Raw genomic sequence first — 16,323 nt, 5'->3', positions numbered from 1 at the left:
GCCTATTATATAAGCATGATAGATAAAGGAAATAAAAGAGCTCAGCAGAGAAAAAGAGTGCATCTGTTCATAGGATAAACTTGCTGCTCTTACTGATTCTTACAAACTGTAATGCAAACAGCCCTGAGCTACCAGCCTGAATAGCTAAATCCGTATATACTGCACCATTGAATCAGAACTAGAGCGCTGTTGCCCTCGAAAGAAAAAGGGATAAACAGCTGCTGAAGCAATAAGCAAGAGCTTGTACAATCCAAGCATGCCTGTACAGATGAGAACAGCAAACTAAGGCTACACGGGCGCAAGAACAGGGTGAAAAATCTGTCTTAGATCTGTCCAAAGGGTTCAAAATTGAAAAGAAGAGAAAGGATGCTTCCTTGTTGCTTATAGCTAAAGAATTTGAAAAGTGAATGGTATCCTTTATATGTATGAGGACCCTTGACTCACTGTACTCCACGTCCTACGGACTACCACCCTGGCCACTACAACAATGCATGGTTTGTTGCTATTGCAGGTGGAGAAGATTGTAGCTCAGCATTTCGCTGCTAAGGCTGCTCTTAATGATGCAAAGGAGAAGCTAGAGCGTGCTACAGCTAAGATGCGCTTATAATAATGCAGATATAAGTATAATAAAGAAGTTACTATTCTTTATATTCTACAGATATAATTCAATAGCTTATTACAAAGTACTGCTAGAAGCAGATGTAGAAGCTGCAGAAAAAAGAGTTAAGAAGATTAAGAAAGTTCAGAAGAAACTTTAGTTAGAATTACAATTTATTCAGGAACGAATAATGCAATATGCAAACTTCAAAAGAATTGAGAAACTAATCCTACAGAAGAAAGATAAGGTTTATCTATTTCGAAAAAACATTAAAATAACTAGATCTAGCAACAAATTTGATTACAAAAAGCTAGAGCTATTCAAAATCTTGTAATAGATTTCCCTAGTTAATTATGAGTTAGTATTATCTCATAGAATGAGAATATACTCGGTTTTCCATATCTTACTATTGGAATTAGCAGCATAGGAAATATCAGCGGATAATATAGCAGAAGTAGAAAACAATAAACTAGAGTATGAGATAGAGAAAATCTTCAAGCATAGAAGCATAGATAGCACAAAAGAGTACTTCATCAAGTGAAAAGATTACTTAGCAAGTGAAAATTCATGGGAATCATAGAAAAACATTAAGAATACTCAGAAAAAAGTAGCTAAATATTGGAAAAGGAAGGAAACCAGCATCTAGGATAATCGCTCCGCCCCAAACCGAAACCCAGGGGCTTCAGAAACCTCACTCTCCAGAAAATCCAACTAATCTATCACTGAATTCTCTACATCCACGGAATTCCAGTCGAAACCCTCAAAGGAAGAATCCCTGGCAACAGCAGCAGACTCCTCTGCAATCACAGAACGAATCCCAGCAGCAATACAAGCTCGCTCCTCCTTAGCCTCCTCATGCTCTAGCTCCTTCACGCTGAAAAGGCCTCGGCAAACGGCTTTCATCATCCTCTCAAACTACAGACGTTTCTGCTTCCACAAACGTTTCACCTCCGCAGCAGCGTCGTGCAGCCGCCCCTCAGCACTCTCGAGTTGGTTCTCCAGGCGTTAGTATTAGACACCTATCCAACAAATTTCCGCAGCGCTTAGCTCTTGAACATCATACTGAGAGCAGCTCAGACAAATATATTCAGCGCAACAGGAGGAATTCTTAGCGGAAACTTAACAAAACTGAATACTACAACTCTTACAGAAAGAATAGAAAGATATAGTAATAGCATTTGTAAGGATTAAGAAAAGAAGGGAATTCTTTTATTTAGTCTTCTCAGCGCAAGAACAAGATTTGTTAATTCTATTTAATATCTCGATTAGAAAAGCAAGATCATATATATAGAAAACTTGCTAGAATACTTACAAAAGATCGTGAGGAATAATAACTGATAGAAGAAAGATGATGTTATGATCTATTCAATATGCAGATTACGAAACAGATTACGAGCAACAAGAACTAGATATTAAGAACTCAACATTCTAACAAAGCATTGATTACATAATTCAGAGTTAGGATTACAAGTATAGCTAATCAAGAAGGATAGCTTTGGATATGTGCTATCCAGAGCTAGCAGGATAACTTGAATATGTTGCTATCCAACATATCCACACTGAAGAGCTGGATATATAAGAATATATTTACTACCGTTAGATAGACTCAGTACATAGCTCTTCAGTTGTTAATCTAAGTATTCAGTCTCATATACTGAATAGCTCCAAAGGCAGTGAACACTTGCAACGCTCATCAGGACTTGTACAGTTCCGTATTTAAGAGCTTGATACTTTGATACCGCTCTTGTTAGCATAAACTCCTTTGTATACTTTGGAATCTTCGGATTGCTGCAGTGCTCATTACAGCTGTATTCTGGTAGTTCTGTATCCAATTCTTCCTGGAACAATTTCTCAAATTTGTAGTATTCCTGTAGTATGCTTGCGAGTGTTGGTTCTGATTCCTATTCTGTTTTTGCTACTTAGAGGAATAGTAGGTACTGTTGAGTGTGCTTCTTTTCGCTAGTTATCTTTAGTAGCGTTTTTGAAGGCCTTGAGCAGTTGCTTCGGGGCGGACTGATTGCTTGAGAGCCTGGTTTCGAGCTTTTCCTGTGAATCTATAATCCACTTTCTGAAGCCTTCCCTTATTGCTCCGGAGCGAACCGATCTGCTGAAAGCCTTGCTTCTGTTGTTATATTGATCTGTTGGCGCTCTAGCATTGCTTGAGTCCGCTTATTACTAAGCTTCTCTTCTTGTGCTGCTAGCTCTGCTGGCCTGAAGATATATATGAATTCGTTTGAAGCTTCTTTCCTCGAGTATTCTTCAGCAACTGAATTCCGTTCTGCGCTGTTAATTGCAACTATCTCTCTAAGTACAGCTTGTTCTTATGAGATCTAGCTAGTAGTTCAATCGATTTGAGGATTATGCTTCTTAAGCTATGAAAGCTCTATAATCAGCTCATGCTGTGCTATATCTGTAATATCAAAGGAAACTCTGATCATATATTCTTGGATTAAGATAAGTAGATGATTAGTCTCTGTATTGATTATGCCTTAGTTGTATGCAATAGATTGTTCTTCTATAGTGCTGAGAGTATATAGCTATTTCTTTTATTTCCATTGTAGTTATGCTTGATTAATAATGTATAGAGATATAAAGTTTCTCTAAGCGCTACTATTCAATAGTGCGCTGTACTTGTATCTACAAATGTATATATTGAGCTTGATATAAGCATAATCTGCTTTGGAAGCTTTATATAAAAACTGTTCCAGTCTGATCATCTGCAGTTTTCTTATAAGCGATTCTGATCTTTTGAGATTTCTGAAAACTGCTTATCCTTCTTCTGAGCTTGCATAGCTGCTTCTCAAGCGAGCTTTTTAGCTTGTTTTTGCTTATATTGTTGTTGCTTCTGATTATCTTTCTGCTAATGCTAATTGCAAATCTTATTATTAATATGAATTGTATAAAGTATTGTTTTGCATTGCTATCATTTCACTTTCTTGTTTATGCATTGCTTAGAGCAGTCATTCAGTAGCTTAATATATGTATTATTATGCTGTTTGTTGAGAATCTTTCTGAAATGAAGCTTCTCTGCTTTAATAGCCTGAAGGATCTGTTCTAGTTCTCTGATAGGAAATCATTTATACTGCATCTTCTCTGAAAAATGTGCTTAGCAGCTGTAGTAAGCGCAGAAGATTCATGCTAGTTCGTAGTATAGATTGTAAAGTGAGCTGATTCGAGGATTCTCGTTCTGCTATGCTTTGATATTCTGCAAGAGAATGCAGGTAAAGAGCTCTTCTAGCCCTATCCCATAGATGAGATATTTAATCCATATTGATTTCGTATTTCATCTAATGCTGAAGAGAAACCTTCCTTTCCGAACTTCCGTAGAGCTATCGGGTCTGTTATTTACGAAAGACTCAGATAGATTGCTAAGCTGTTTGTTCTAGCTTAATTCCTCTATTGCTTGAAAGATACTTTCGGCATTGTTTAGATATTTGTATCAGTAGCTAAGAGGATACTATCTCTTGTTCATATCCCTAGCTATAGCATTTGGTACGAATGATGGGAAGTGATGAAGGGTGCTGTTGCTAAGTTCTGTTTCCAGCGTTTGAATGCTTTGTTCAATAATGTTGGAGCAGCTTGAGTTGTTGCTGCTTATAGTTGTGCTGAGTGTATATTCTCATTCTTCTACTGCTATCTGTTTGTAGTATCTAGATCTTTGGGGAAACTATTCTGAGCTTTTCTTACTCGAGAGATGTATTAAGCAGTTATTATTGTAGCAGAATGTTCAGCTAAGATTTCTGTAATTAATAGAGTTCAATACTTGCTTCAAGAGAATATTTTTACTCAGTTGATTGAGCTTCTATTGCTGAGCAATACTTACTTAGCATTCTTTCTGAACTAGTTGCTATTTATTCTTTCGGAATTAATAGCAGTTATATAAGATATATCTCTGTTTGTTGCAATTGTAGCAAGTAATACTGTTCTTCTTGCTGTATTGCTTGTTAGCAGTATTGAGCTCTATGGATTCAGCATATATAGTGCTGCTTTAAGCTATGCTGCTATATTGATTGCTGTTTTTATATTAGAGTTTCTTGCTTATATTAGCTAGAAATTTCCAAATCTAGCTTTCTCTTTTCTTAAACTTCTTTATTCATTGTTTGTACAGATGATTATCGATACAGATTATCTGATTTGAAAATATTGCAAAGTTTTCTAACTAATCTTGTTTGAAGATTTCGTTCTTAATATCATTCTTGAGTTTCTTATAGTAGTATTTCATAAGATTCTTATCTTTTTATGAAAGCTATGCTGAGAGCTATTTGAATCTAACTGTATAAGCAGAAGCTGATTTGGTCTGCTTAAGATTTATAAGTTGCTAAGCTGTAATGCATTTCTTATTAGAATTGCTAAAAGTTTTCTTAAGAGCTTTTTCGAAATCTGTAAAGGAATCGAATATATCTCTAGTATTCTGAGTATATATGCTGGGATTGTTCTAATATTCTAAATAATTGCACAGAGAAGGCTTATATTAGATAAGAGCATCTTTCTTAAGATAAGTCTCTGCAAGGATAATCTTTCTAGCTTCTTTAGTAAACTGAATTGTATAGTATAAAAAGTATGCTCTGCAGTGAGTAAGGAATCTATACAGCATCTTCTGATTGCTATTATATATAGCAGGCTTGTTTATCTTATATGCTTTTCTAGCATTGTTGGTAACTGTAGAGGTGAGCTGTATCTGTTGAGCTTGTTAAGCCTGCTGCTTCAATTGAGCCTGCTGATTAGCAATGGTGGTGCTCTGAGCCTGCTGTTGGTTGCGCAGGTTCTGAATATGCTGGATAAGCTGATACATCTGATTAATCAGTTCTTCCTAAGTAGGAGCATGCATAGATGAAGAGAATTCTTGAAAAGCTATTGTATTCCGTATTGCTCAAGAGAGTAATACTAAATTATTCTTGAACAAGAGTTATCAAAATATAATGAGCACTGCAGTAATCTGAAGATTCCAAAGTATACAAAGAGTTTATGCTAACAAGAGCAGTGCTAAGTATAAGCCTTGAATACGGAAATACAATCGAGATAACTTTGCAAGTATTCACTGTCTTTAGGGCTATCAGAGTAAGAGAGTAATCTGATACTTAGATTGATAATTGAAGAGCTATGTATTGAATCTATCTAATGGTAATGAATGTATCTTTATATATCCAGCTCTTTAGTATGGCTTATCTTGGCTTACTACTAATCCAGGTGATCTGGGCTTACTGGATCATCTAATGATTCAGTGATCCATCCCTGTTATATCTAATCCTGGGTTATGTAATCAATGCTTAGTCAGAACGTTGGGTTCTTGACACCTGGTTCTTGTTACTCGTGACCTGTTTGTGACCTGCATGTTGGATGGGTCATAACAGAGGGCTAGCAGTTCATAGCTACGAGCAATGGATGGACTGATAATGCTGTAGCTCTCGAATGGCTGAAAAAGATCTTCATTCCAGGCAGCAAGCCAGCAGACCCCTCAGAGGCTCGACTATTAGTCCTGGATAGCCACAGCAGCTATACAACTGACGAGTTTATGTAGCAATGCTATCAAAACAATATCCTGTTGATTTACTTGCCTCCTCATACCTCTCACATACTTCAGCCCCTTGATCTAGAAGTCTTCTCGTCTCTCAAGAGAGCGTACAGGCGAAAAGTCAGTTCTATAAGCCAGTGGGGGGATTCAACAGTCTTTGGCAAGCGAATATTCCTCGAGACCTATCGTCAGGCTCGCTTGGAAGGCCTTTCGAGCCAGAATATCAAGTCTGGATGGAATGCTTCAGGCTTATAGCCTGTTAGACCTTCCAAGCTACTCCTCAGCCCTCTTCTCCTTGAGAACACCTCTCAGTTCATCCAGACTCAGGCAAATTCAAAGTTAACAGCATCAAAAGCAGCTCAGAATACCCTGAAAGCCTCCTCAGGCCAGGCAGTTATCTTTTCAACGCCTCGCGAAGCTCGAGATATATATCATCAATTACAGCAGAATCAGCACCAGCTTTCATCTTTGCCAGTACAATATATACTTTTCAGGAAGATATGCAAAGCATTCAGTAAGAGGGATGTTGAACTAGCTAGAGCTCTGGAAAAGAATGAGGTACTGGAAAAGCAGGCTGAGGCTAGAAGGCTAACTAAAAGAAGGAAGGTAGATACAAGCTCAAATTCGAGGTTTGCAGATATTGAAGCTATACAGAAGGCTCAAAATGCAGTCAACAGGAATGACGATAATCTAAATGAAGAGAGCGATGCCGAATTACCTACTGATGAGGAGGACTGTATCGTGGTAGCTGATTAGGAAGAGAAATGTATATAAATCAATGTATATATATATATGCGATGTGGCTAGCCAGGGGTGTCCACAAGGGGGGGGTGTTCACAAGGGGGTGCTTCGACTTACTGCTTGCTTGCTGTTTGCTCTAGCTTAGCAACTCGAATGCTCTGAATCTCTTCTGAATGCTTCTTGCATGCTGCTTGCATACTGCTTGCTTGCTGTTTGCTCTAGCTTAGCAACTCGAATGCTCTGAATTTCTTCTGAATGCTTCTTGCATGCTGCTTGCATATTGCTTGCTCGCTGTTTGCTCTAGCCTAGCAACTCGAATGCTCTGAATCTCTTCTGAATGCTTCTTGCATGCTGCTTGCACACTGCTTGCTTGCTATCTTCAAAGCTTGAAAGTTCGAAAATTGAAGGCTTGAAGGTCAAAGGCTCGAAGGTTAAAGGCTTGAAGATCAAAGGCTCGAAGGTTAAAGGCTCGAAGGTCAAAGGCTCGAAGATCAAAGGCTCGAAGGTTAAAAGCTCGAAAGTTCGAAAAGGATAGTAGTCTGATCGTTTGCTCTGCTCCTGCTTAGTATTAGCGCTGCTCCTAGGAAAAAAAAAGATAAAAAGCCTTGCTGGATTGCTTCCTTTAAAAGAGCTAAGCTTCAAACTGTTAGGTGGAAAGGTTGCAAAGGCAATGTGGCGAGGTCTTTTCTCTCTTTCAAGAGCATACAACCAGAAATGACATTGAAGCCTAAGGAACTAAGTTCTGCCCAGCAGTGCTGCTTTATACTTAGCTGCATATCGCTTAGTCATCTGTAACCCAGCTGGCCTGGCTGGCTCTGAGCCTTGCTGGCACAATTGGTCCTGACATTAGGCCCACGGGTAGTTCCTAGGCATTGAATTTTTCAATTTCAACAAATCTTTTGTCAGGGCTGGTATGTGCATGTGAAATTGTAGCTACTGACTTGAATGAATCTAAGCAGTGCCATATTAAAGAGACATTGCCAGACTTCAAAGCATAAAGGCATGTCATGGCATTCACCAACCACATTGAAGTGAAGTTTGTTGGGTAAGTGGTTGGGGTTAATAGTCAATGAAACCCAGAGTTGGAGCTGGTTGTCCGGGTGATGCAATAATTTCCGAGGGTTTTCTTATCAGGTGCCTTTGATAGGCCCGACACTAGTGGCAATCACAAATAACATTATATAGCACAGAACTTTCTGTATTCTCGTGCACCCCCCGGAAGTTTGCATCTCGCAATCCTGACTTCTCCCATCTGGAAATCATAGCCTCATATCATTCCTGATCCCCTATATGCGCTTGCTTGTCAGCCTTGTCCATCAGGTCTTGTCAAATTGCCCTCCTGCCTGGTCCCTTTTCTATTAGCATCTGAACATCCTAAGCCTCCATCTCCACCAACGAGCTTTGCTTTCCTGTTGCAGGAGTAAACAAACTAATCTGCTTGTGCTGCTACAATTATAATGGAGGATGCGGAAGAGCTCCGGCGGTTGTTACGAGAAGAGCGAAGTCTACGCAAAGAGGAGCAACGTCTACGCAAAGAGGAGCAACGTCGACACGAAGAGGCCGAAGCAAAGTCGCAGCCACAGACCCTTCAACAATATCTCGAGGCCTGCCACTCGCTCAATGTTGCAATCCGGGTAATAACTAAGCCATCTCTGACCACGCAAGGCTACACGACCGATCCGACCGGCCGGATCTTCCCTCGGCGGATCGTCCCCTGGGACGACTTCGCGGCGAGACAAGAGGAGATCTGGGACCGTCTCTCGGCCGGCGACTCATTCTCCTCCCTGCCCGCCTTTCCCTCGCAGCATCAGCTAGACTATGTCAAGTCATTTTGTAAGCCTATCAGCAGTGAGCTTGGGCTCCGGGACTTTGCGCGTGATGCTGTCGAGAACGCGGTGCACAGGCTGGTCGACAGGGCACACATGGATCCACTGCTGCAGAGCAGCCTCGGCCTCCAGGGAACCGTGACGTTCGAGAGCCATACGAATCTCGGTACACCTGACGACGATCCCATCTCCGAGCCCATGGGGCAGATGTCTCTTGGCACGGGCCGTGCCGGTGCTTCTGCCTCTGCCCCGAAGCCACCGGCGGCTCCCAAGGCCCGCCGCAGGGCGAGGGGCAAGGGTAATCTTGCCGACCAGTTCTGTATATACAGGACTTTGGACGCCACGGATATACCGGTGCTTGCTATCGAATACAAGGCGCCGCACAAGCTAAGCGTCGACGAGGTTGTTACGGGCCTTGGGTCGGAAATTCAGCCCGAACGCGATGTGATTAACAAGGACGGCCAGGGCTTCGCCTTCACGGCCAGGGCACTCGCCGCAGCCGTCGTCACCCAGCTCTTCTCGTACATGATCGGCAAGGGCATCCAGTATGGCTACGTGTGCACGGGACAGGCTTTCATCTTCCTCCACATCCCGGACGACCCCGCCACGGTCTACTTCTCGGTGTGCGTGCCGAACCTGGACGTCATGGACGACGACGAGACGAGGCTCCACCGCACAGCCGTTGCGCAGGTCTTTGCCTTTATCCTCCAGGCCGTCCGCGCGAGTCCACCGCCCGAGTCATGGCATGATGAGGCCGCGAAGCTTGGGATCTGGGCCGTCGAGTACGACGATATCCTGAGAAACATCCCTGAGACGGAGCGCAAACCCAAGGAGCCCCGCGCCTCTCCTTATAAGCCTCAGCGCTGGAAGGGCTTTAAGCGATCGCCAATCCGGACCCGCTCCCGCTGCCAGCAACTCGACGCTGAGGTTAGACGTCCAGACGACGACGACCACGACGATGATGACGACAACGACGACCACCACCACCAAGATCCCCCTTCCCCTTCTCCGAAACAATCTCGCACCGGTGGGAAGGTAGCGACAACGGGCACAGGCTCGGCGGGGGGCGGTGGGGAGCGAGAACAACAGCGCTCAGGCGAGCAGCAGAGCCAGGGCCAAGCAGCAAAGCCAGACATCCAGGGCCGGCCGTTCTGCACACAGCAATGCCTCCTGGGATTAGCATCTGGCGGCGGGTCCATGGACAAGAACTGCCCCAACGCGGACGACCACGGGCAGGAGCACATCAGCCGGCCCGAGTTCCTCCGCCTCGTCCGACACCAGCTTGCCACGGACCGCGGCCGCGACGCCGACTGCGTGCCGCTCTATCTCTCTGGGGCGCGCGGCTCCCTCTTCAAGGTGCGGCTGTCAGCCTACGGCTACACCCTCGTCGCCAAGGGCATGGAGGGTCTCGACCGCGCCTGTCTGCAGCACGAGAACGACATATACGACCGGCTCCAGCCCATCCAGGGGAAACACATCCCCGTGTGTCTCGGCAGCATCGACCTGGTCCTGCCCTACTACTACAACAGTGGCGTCTACGAGCACTTTATGTTCCTGAGCTGGGCTGGACAGCCGCTGCTCCGCTGCGGTGACAAAGTCGACAGAGCTGCCGCCGCCGCCGCCGCCGAGGCCGTCGCCACCATCCTCAGGGCGGTGCACAGCCTGCACATCCTCCACCGCGACGCGGAGCTGCGCAACCTCCTGCTCGACCCAGACAGCGGCGGCCTCATGATTATCGACTTTGAGCGCGCAGAGTTCCGCGGCAGCCGCCCGCCCCTGGGCCCCATAGGCGCTAACAGCCCGAACCGGAAGAGGACGAGGCGCGGGCTATCGCAGAAACAGGCGAGGGACGACTTTGCGAGAGAGCTGGAATATGCTGTGGCGAGGGTTTCATGCTGGGCTGCGTCCTTACCCGGGCATGCAGTTACAGGGTAGATAGGTAGGCAGGCAAGAAGGGGTTATTCGAGAAGGGGTTATTCGAGAGGAAGCCATTGCAAGACTTGGAAGTTTGAGAGCTAATAATAAGACTTTCTTTTTGCCGAAATTCACTAAACCCCTCTCAGATTGATCAGCATTGAATACTCTCTCTCTCTCTATGCAAAACTATGCTCCCTTTCTAAAATTTGTGCCTTGTAAAATCCAAAGTAGCTTTACTAATTTGATAGAACCTTGCATGCATAAACAACTCGCCTCTTCACAGCAGCTATTCTAGCAGCAGATGATGCATTGATACAAAAATAAAAATAAAAAATTGCACTACTAAAAAGATCTAACAGTAGCAGGTATCGAGAAGCTGAGATGCTTTCTTGATGCTCTCTTTCTTTCTCTCTCGCTGTAGACAATCATATAACTGCATTACCTCCTCTCTTCCGTATCTGGTCTTTTTTTTTTTTTTTTTTGAGAGGGGGGGAAGAGTATAGCTGAATGATGATTCGCACAGCGCAAATACAAACCAGCCAACGAGCAGCGTAGGCTTCTATCATCCCGCCGGGACATTACTCCCGCCAGAGCTTACGGTTCTTCTCGCTGAGATCCTGGAAGCTGCTGAAGATGTAGCGCAGGTTGTTGGGTGCAGCGTTCCATGCAAGTTAAGTTAAGTTAAGCGGTAGCCTGCCACTTGACTTGCTAGCAATTTTGGCTGCTTGCTTGTCTTGCAATGCTTCACCACTTGAACCACTTTGTTATAACTCATCTAGCATGCAGATCACAGAACAAGCCCTGCCAACAAGGAAGACAGGGAATACAACCCAAAGCACGGATGCACCTAAGGGAAGATTAGGTAATCAAGGGTTAGGGTTACAAGGGTGAATCATCAGGAGCACAGCTCACCAGGTATCAGAACACCTGGTACGGAAGCTAGGCGAAATCACAATAACATAAGCAGAAGACAGGCTTGAAGAGGTGGCTGGTAGGTTTCTGATTGTATCAAGACTAATTCTTGCTGAGTGCAGGAACAGAATTGAGAAGGCGACACGCTGGCTATGTAAGAGAGAGTGGCACGTGATCTGCTAGCGCTCCGAAGGCGCCTTGGCGGGAGCGCCACTCCTGACAAACAACTAAGATTATAGCTGCTAGATCACTGCTAAATTATTGCTGTCATCAGCGAAAAGCTCTCGCAAGAAATATACCTAAACTGCTGTGCTACTGAAGCTGTTAAAAGGAGATATGGGAGTATAGTGCATGCAGATTAGATGGACTTCATCTAGCTGTCCCAGCTGATTTGCTCAAGCTCCTGATGCTCTTTTTAAAGCAGCCTGCTCCTAAAAGTCACTGGCTTCTAGCTGTGCTCAAGGAAAACTGTGGACGGATATACAATTCAGTGCCGAATATATCCAGGACAAAGGCTATAGAGGAGCTGAAAAAGCTACTTGGGAATGTGAGGCATGCATACAGCCTCGAAGATATCAGTCAATACTCTGACAGCATTGACAATAGCGCTGCTTTGCTCGGCACTGCTATCGATATTACTGCAGAATCTCTTGGTTGCAGAAAGCGTCTGCTCACAAACATGGATATTGAGACATGGAGAATGGCCCTGATTCTGCTACTCAAGTCAATCCAAAAGCAACCATTGGATCATCAACAGGCTTGATCTCGTTGGCAGCTTATGCCTGAACCACGGGTCATAACACATCCTTCGTAATATATTTGTCACGGTAGCTAGCAGGCGGGAAGAAGGCGTTGGGCAGGCAGGGCCTTATTGCTACAGACAGCCACTATCTTAGGTAGATACAGGCTGGTTGTTATGACCCATCTAACATGGAAGTCACAAAGGAAAGGCCCGGAACAACTGGCCGGAAGCTAAAGAGGATCCAACATCCTCGGGACCACGAAGGATGACACCATGCTTACGTAACCAAGGGTTAGGGTTATAGGCCGACCAATCAGAAAGGACGGTGATCACCAGAAGTCAGTGATCAGGAGTGATCAAGAGTGATCAAAAGTGATCACTAGGCAAAATAGGTCTGAAGAGCTAGATATATAAGGGCACGCTTCCTACCATCTAGATAGATCTTGTATATAGCTCTTCAGTCGTCAATCTAAGTATTGGATTACCCTACAATCTGATAGCCCCAAAGGCAGTGAACACTTGCACAGATTACTCAGTTATATTTCCGTATTCAAGACTTATACTTTGACACCGCTCTTGTTAGCATAAACCCCTTTGTGTACTTAAGGAATCTTCGGATTACTGCAGTGCTCATTACATCCCCATTGAACCAGAACTAGGGCGCCGTCGCACCAAAAGAACGGACGTCCCAGCAATGGGCAAGGGCTCGTGCAACCCAAGCGTGCGTGTACAAAAAGGGGACAGCAAACAAAGGCCACACGGGCACAAGAGCAGGGTGAAAAACCTGCCTTAGACCTGTCCAGAGGGTTCAAAATCGAAAAAGAGAAGAGAAGGATGTCCATTGTTACTATCTGTCCGAAAAATTTCAAAGGGGGTAGTATCCTTATATTGCATGAGGACCCGCGACCCACTTCACTCTTACGTCCCGAGGACCACCACACTGGCCATCACAACAATACGTTACTATTACTTCGCAGCAGCCATATTCTGTGTGAGTCCGACTGTTCTACGCAGCTATATAGACCACTATCATTTCCAGTCAGCTGGGAGTGGTCACTCCTTTTAGCTGTCGCATATATCCGATGTCCATCGCCGTGTCTGCTGCGCAAGTTCTCTCCTGGTGATCCGTTGGCTCTCACTCAGCTCCAACATCTTGCTGATATATTCTTCAAGCTCGACTCCTTCTCTGTATTTTTGCGAAGACCTAGCCTGCAGATTGTACCGCAGTCGTTCAACCTCTTCAAGCCACTGATTCATCTGTTTCTTTGCCCGAGAGTCGGTATGATATTGGGCTAGTTGCCACGCCGGGAATTGGGGCTGCTTCTCTGGCAGCATTATGTACTTTATCAGGTAGAGCATAGAAATGCCGAGTGCCCAAATATCTGCCGGATATCCTCTGCGTCTAATTCGATATTCTGGGGGAACATACCAAGGCGTACCCCCTTCGACTATAGGTCCGGGCTTCTGGGCTAGACCAAAGTCGATAAGGATTGCGCCCCTTCTGCACATCGCAGTGTCTCTGCCGTAGAGGATGTTGCCTGGCTTGATATCGTTATGGAGAATGTTCTTGTCCTCCAGGTAGAGCAGAGCGCTCGAGATGTCTGCGAGAACGCGACATGCATCGGCATAGTTCCCCTTGAATGATCCTGTCTCGGTACACCAGGCGGGGCTGCTGAGGTCCGGTAGGTCTTTGAACTCAATATACAGGGTATGTAATCGCGCGTCATAGCCCAGGAGACGGGCGATCCGGGGCTATCTCTTATTAGCAACTGGCTAGCAACTGGCTACCTGTGTTAAGGGGCAGAGAGAGAGAGAGAGAGAGAGAGAGAGAGCTGGCTGGCTTACATGGTCGAGATGACGATGCTGTTTGAACTCAGCATACCACCTCTGAGCAGCACTGCATATCCCCGCTTCTCCGCGTTTATCAGCATGTATCCCTTGTGGTCGTATGATGATCTTGACCACAACAGCCTTTGTGCTGGTCAGGTCGCTGTTCAGAATGGCTTTGAAGGTATAGGCGCAGTGCGATCGGCGCTCCCATCTAGAATACAGATAGGCAAGACGATATCCCGCCTCATCTGCATCCTCATCTCGCACCATAAGCGTTTGACCCTCACTGGGCTTATACGCAAACCAAGCCTCGTCATCCAGAGAATATGCTACACAGGCTACCTCTCCTTCTGGCAATGACGATGGTGTCACAGGAGGCATCAACAAGAGACGCGGCCCAGGCGCGCGCCTTCTCTTGGTAGCCGGCGGCATGATCTCCCCAGAGCTTCTCTTCCCCAGTATCCTCCCCTCCTGGATTTCGACTGAGTACTGGCGAGGCCATAGCTGAAATTCCAAGCTGTGCTGAGCTGTCCAGATCTTCCAAGTACCTGGCCCGAGAGTTGTAGATCTTTTTTCTAAGAGCTTTGATGAGAAATCTGAATCTGATACGCACTGTATCTCAACAGGGACTGGACCATTGAGCAGGACTATGTCGTCACAGTTTGGGATATAGAAGAACTTGCACTGGATGCTGCCGGCTGTCAAGGAGAACATGGGCTCGCTCCTGCTTTGTATGCAGCCCAAGAGATTGAGCCAGAGCGGCTGCTCCTCAGATCCAGGCCTCGAGAGCATTGTAACCTCCTGCTGTCCGGCTTGGTCAATCTGGATGGCCAGATCCCGGGGCTGTCTGAAGACAACCCTGATTCGCGGATCCCAGCGCAGGGCCAGCTGGTCCAGGGAAACTTCCGCAGGCTGGTGCTCGCCGCCCTGCTGGGCCCCATGGGCTCTGCCGTGCACAGGGCCATCGGCACCCTCGACAGGATCGGAGTGGAACTCTTCCGGGGCTGTGAAGAAATCTTGTTGCTCTGAGACGGAGGTCTGCGCCGGCTGTGTGCTGTCCTTGTCCTCCAGATGGTCCGCCTCGGGCTGGATAGGTGGTTGTCTGCTTGTGTACTTGGCGATTCTGGCTGCGTGGGAGCTGGAAGAGAAGGGTTGTGTGCTCTCCCAGTTCTGTCCCGCATCTGGTCCGCCCGTGTACTCGGCGAGCCTGGCTGCGTGGGAGCTGGAAGAGAATGGCTGCGTGCTCTCCAGGCTCTCCGGGTTCGAGGTTGTCATGACGGCTTATCTGGCGAGGCGAGAAGCCATGCGTGTCCTGAAAAGTGAATTTGAGGAGGAGGATTGGATTTGCAGCAAAGTCTTTGTTCAAGTACTCGATACATCTCGAAGACGAGAAGAGAAGCGGACAACTCCTGTAGCCTGGCAATAAATAATGGGCTGGTCTCGGAACCTTGCCGTGCTGTGTTGTCAGTGCAGCAAACCAAACCTAATTTACTGCCTCGGCTTGTCTGCCGCTAAATCGCAGCGGAACAGACCCCTTCCCCATAGTGAAGCACGGGCCACACACGCCCCCTCAACGCTTCGCCGTACCCGCTGTTCCTCTCTTTTCCCACCCCCAACGTCTTCATCGCCAGCGCTCTTTCGCATCCTGTCTCCACGAAGCCCTGTCTTCGCAAAGCCCTCTCGTCCTACTTATAACGCCCTAATCATTCATCATCATGGACGAGCCCCTAGATTGGGATTCGATTATCTTCCCTCCTGTCAATCCTGACTATTATTTCGATCAATTTCCTGAGCGTTTAGACGCGCTCCACAAGTTCACCCCGAGCGGCGTAGACCCTGATACCATTTTTACTACCCTCCCCAGACAATTCAATACTATTACGATACCACTGCAGGACGAGGAGGCTTTCTTTTTCGATGTAATCGATGTCGGCCGGATGTCTGAGGACGGAGCTGACTTTTTCCGCCGGCTCGGGGAGCGGCGGGAGGAGAGGCTGAAAGAGCTGCACGAGCTCTGGAAGGAAGCGCTGGACTTCTCCAGAACGTTTAAGAAATTCCGCATCGATAAGGATTGGCAGTCTTATTGTGATATCGGTAAGATCCAGAGTCAGAAGTCCTTTGATTCATATGTTGCATACTTTGCATCTCTTATGCTACGATCAAAGGATATTAGTGTCTTCCGCCAACCTGCTACATCGCGCCCGACGGCAGCTGGCGCCGCCGCCAGATCCCACGAACAAGGAGC

General features: G+C 45.9%; 5 protein-coding genes across 5 annotated transcripts; 3 read left to right on the top strand and 2 right to left on the bottom strand.

Annotated features, from left to right (window-relative positions):
* Positions 1–758: 758 nt before the first annotated feature.
* Positions 759–932, top strand: M406DRAFT_249606 (uncharacterized protein; the record flags this gene model as incomplete). The annotated part of the gene is made up of 1 exon (XM_040916625.1): positions 759–932. A coding segment is annotated over one exon (174 nt), but the record flags the coding sequence as incomplete, so codon positions are not given.
* A 4,137-nt stretch (positions 933–5,069) lies between these two features.
* On the bottom strand, positions 5,070–5,243 carry M406DRAFT_249329 (uncharacterized protein; the record flags this gene model as incomplete). The annotated part of the gene is made up of 1 exon (XM_040916604.1): positions 5,070–5,243. A coding segment is annotated over one exon (174 nt), but the record flags the coding sequence as incomplete, so codon positions are not given.
* Positions 5,244–8,308: 3,065 nt separating this feature from the next.
* On the top strand, positions 8,309–10,612 carry M406DRAFT_286368 (uncharacterized protein; the record flags this gene model as incomplete). Its single annotated transcript, XM_040918672.1, has 2 exons — positions 8,309–9,604; positions 9,782–10,612. 2 exons carry the CDS (start codon positions 8,309–8,311, stop codon positions 10,610–10,612), a joined length of 2,127 nt encoding a protein of 708 aa, XP_040779354.1.
* Positions 10,613–13,310: 2,698 nt separating this feature from the next.
* Positions 13,311–15,353, bottom strand: M406DRAFT_71414 (uncharacterized protein; the record flags this gene model as incomplete). Its single annotated transcript, XM_040925433.1, has 2 exons — positions 13,311–14,000; positions 14,094–15,353. 2 exons carry the CDS (start codon positions 15,351–15,353, stop codon positions 13,311–13,313), a joined length of 1,950 nt encoding a protein of 649 aa, XP_040779353.1.
* A 388-nt stretch (positions 15,354–15,741) lies between these two features.
* On the top strand, positions 15,742–16,265 carry M406DRAFT_98625 (uncharacterized protein). The gene is made up of 2 exons (XM_040926418.1): positions 15,742–16,172; positions 16,244–16,265. Exons 1-2 carry the CDS (start codon positions 15,794–15,796, stop codon positions 16,249–16,251), a joined length of 387 nt encoding a protein of 128 aa, XP_040779352.1. The 5' UTR covers positions 15,742–15,793; the 3' UTR covers positions 16,252–16,265.
* Positions 16,266–16,323: the final 58 nt, after the last annotated feature.

Source organism: Cryphonectria parasitica, assembly GCF_011745365.1.
Source record: "Cryphonectria parasitica EP155 unplaced genomic scaffold M406scaffold_2, whole genome shotgun sequence".
Lineage (NCBI taxonomy): Eukaryota > Fungi > Ascomycota > Sordariomycetes > Diaporthales > Cryphonectriaceae > Cryphonectria > Cryphonectria parasitica.
Note: the sequence above shows the minus strand (reverse complement) of the source record. Positions and strands in the feature narration are given on the sequence as shown.

What these genes read in the sequence shown, in the direction of transcription:
- M406DRAFT_98625 (XM_040926418.1), top strand. Translation starts at nt 15,794, where the DNA reads ATGGACGAGCCCCTAGATTGGGATTCGATTATCTTCCCTCCTGTCAAT.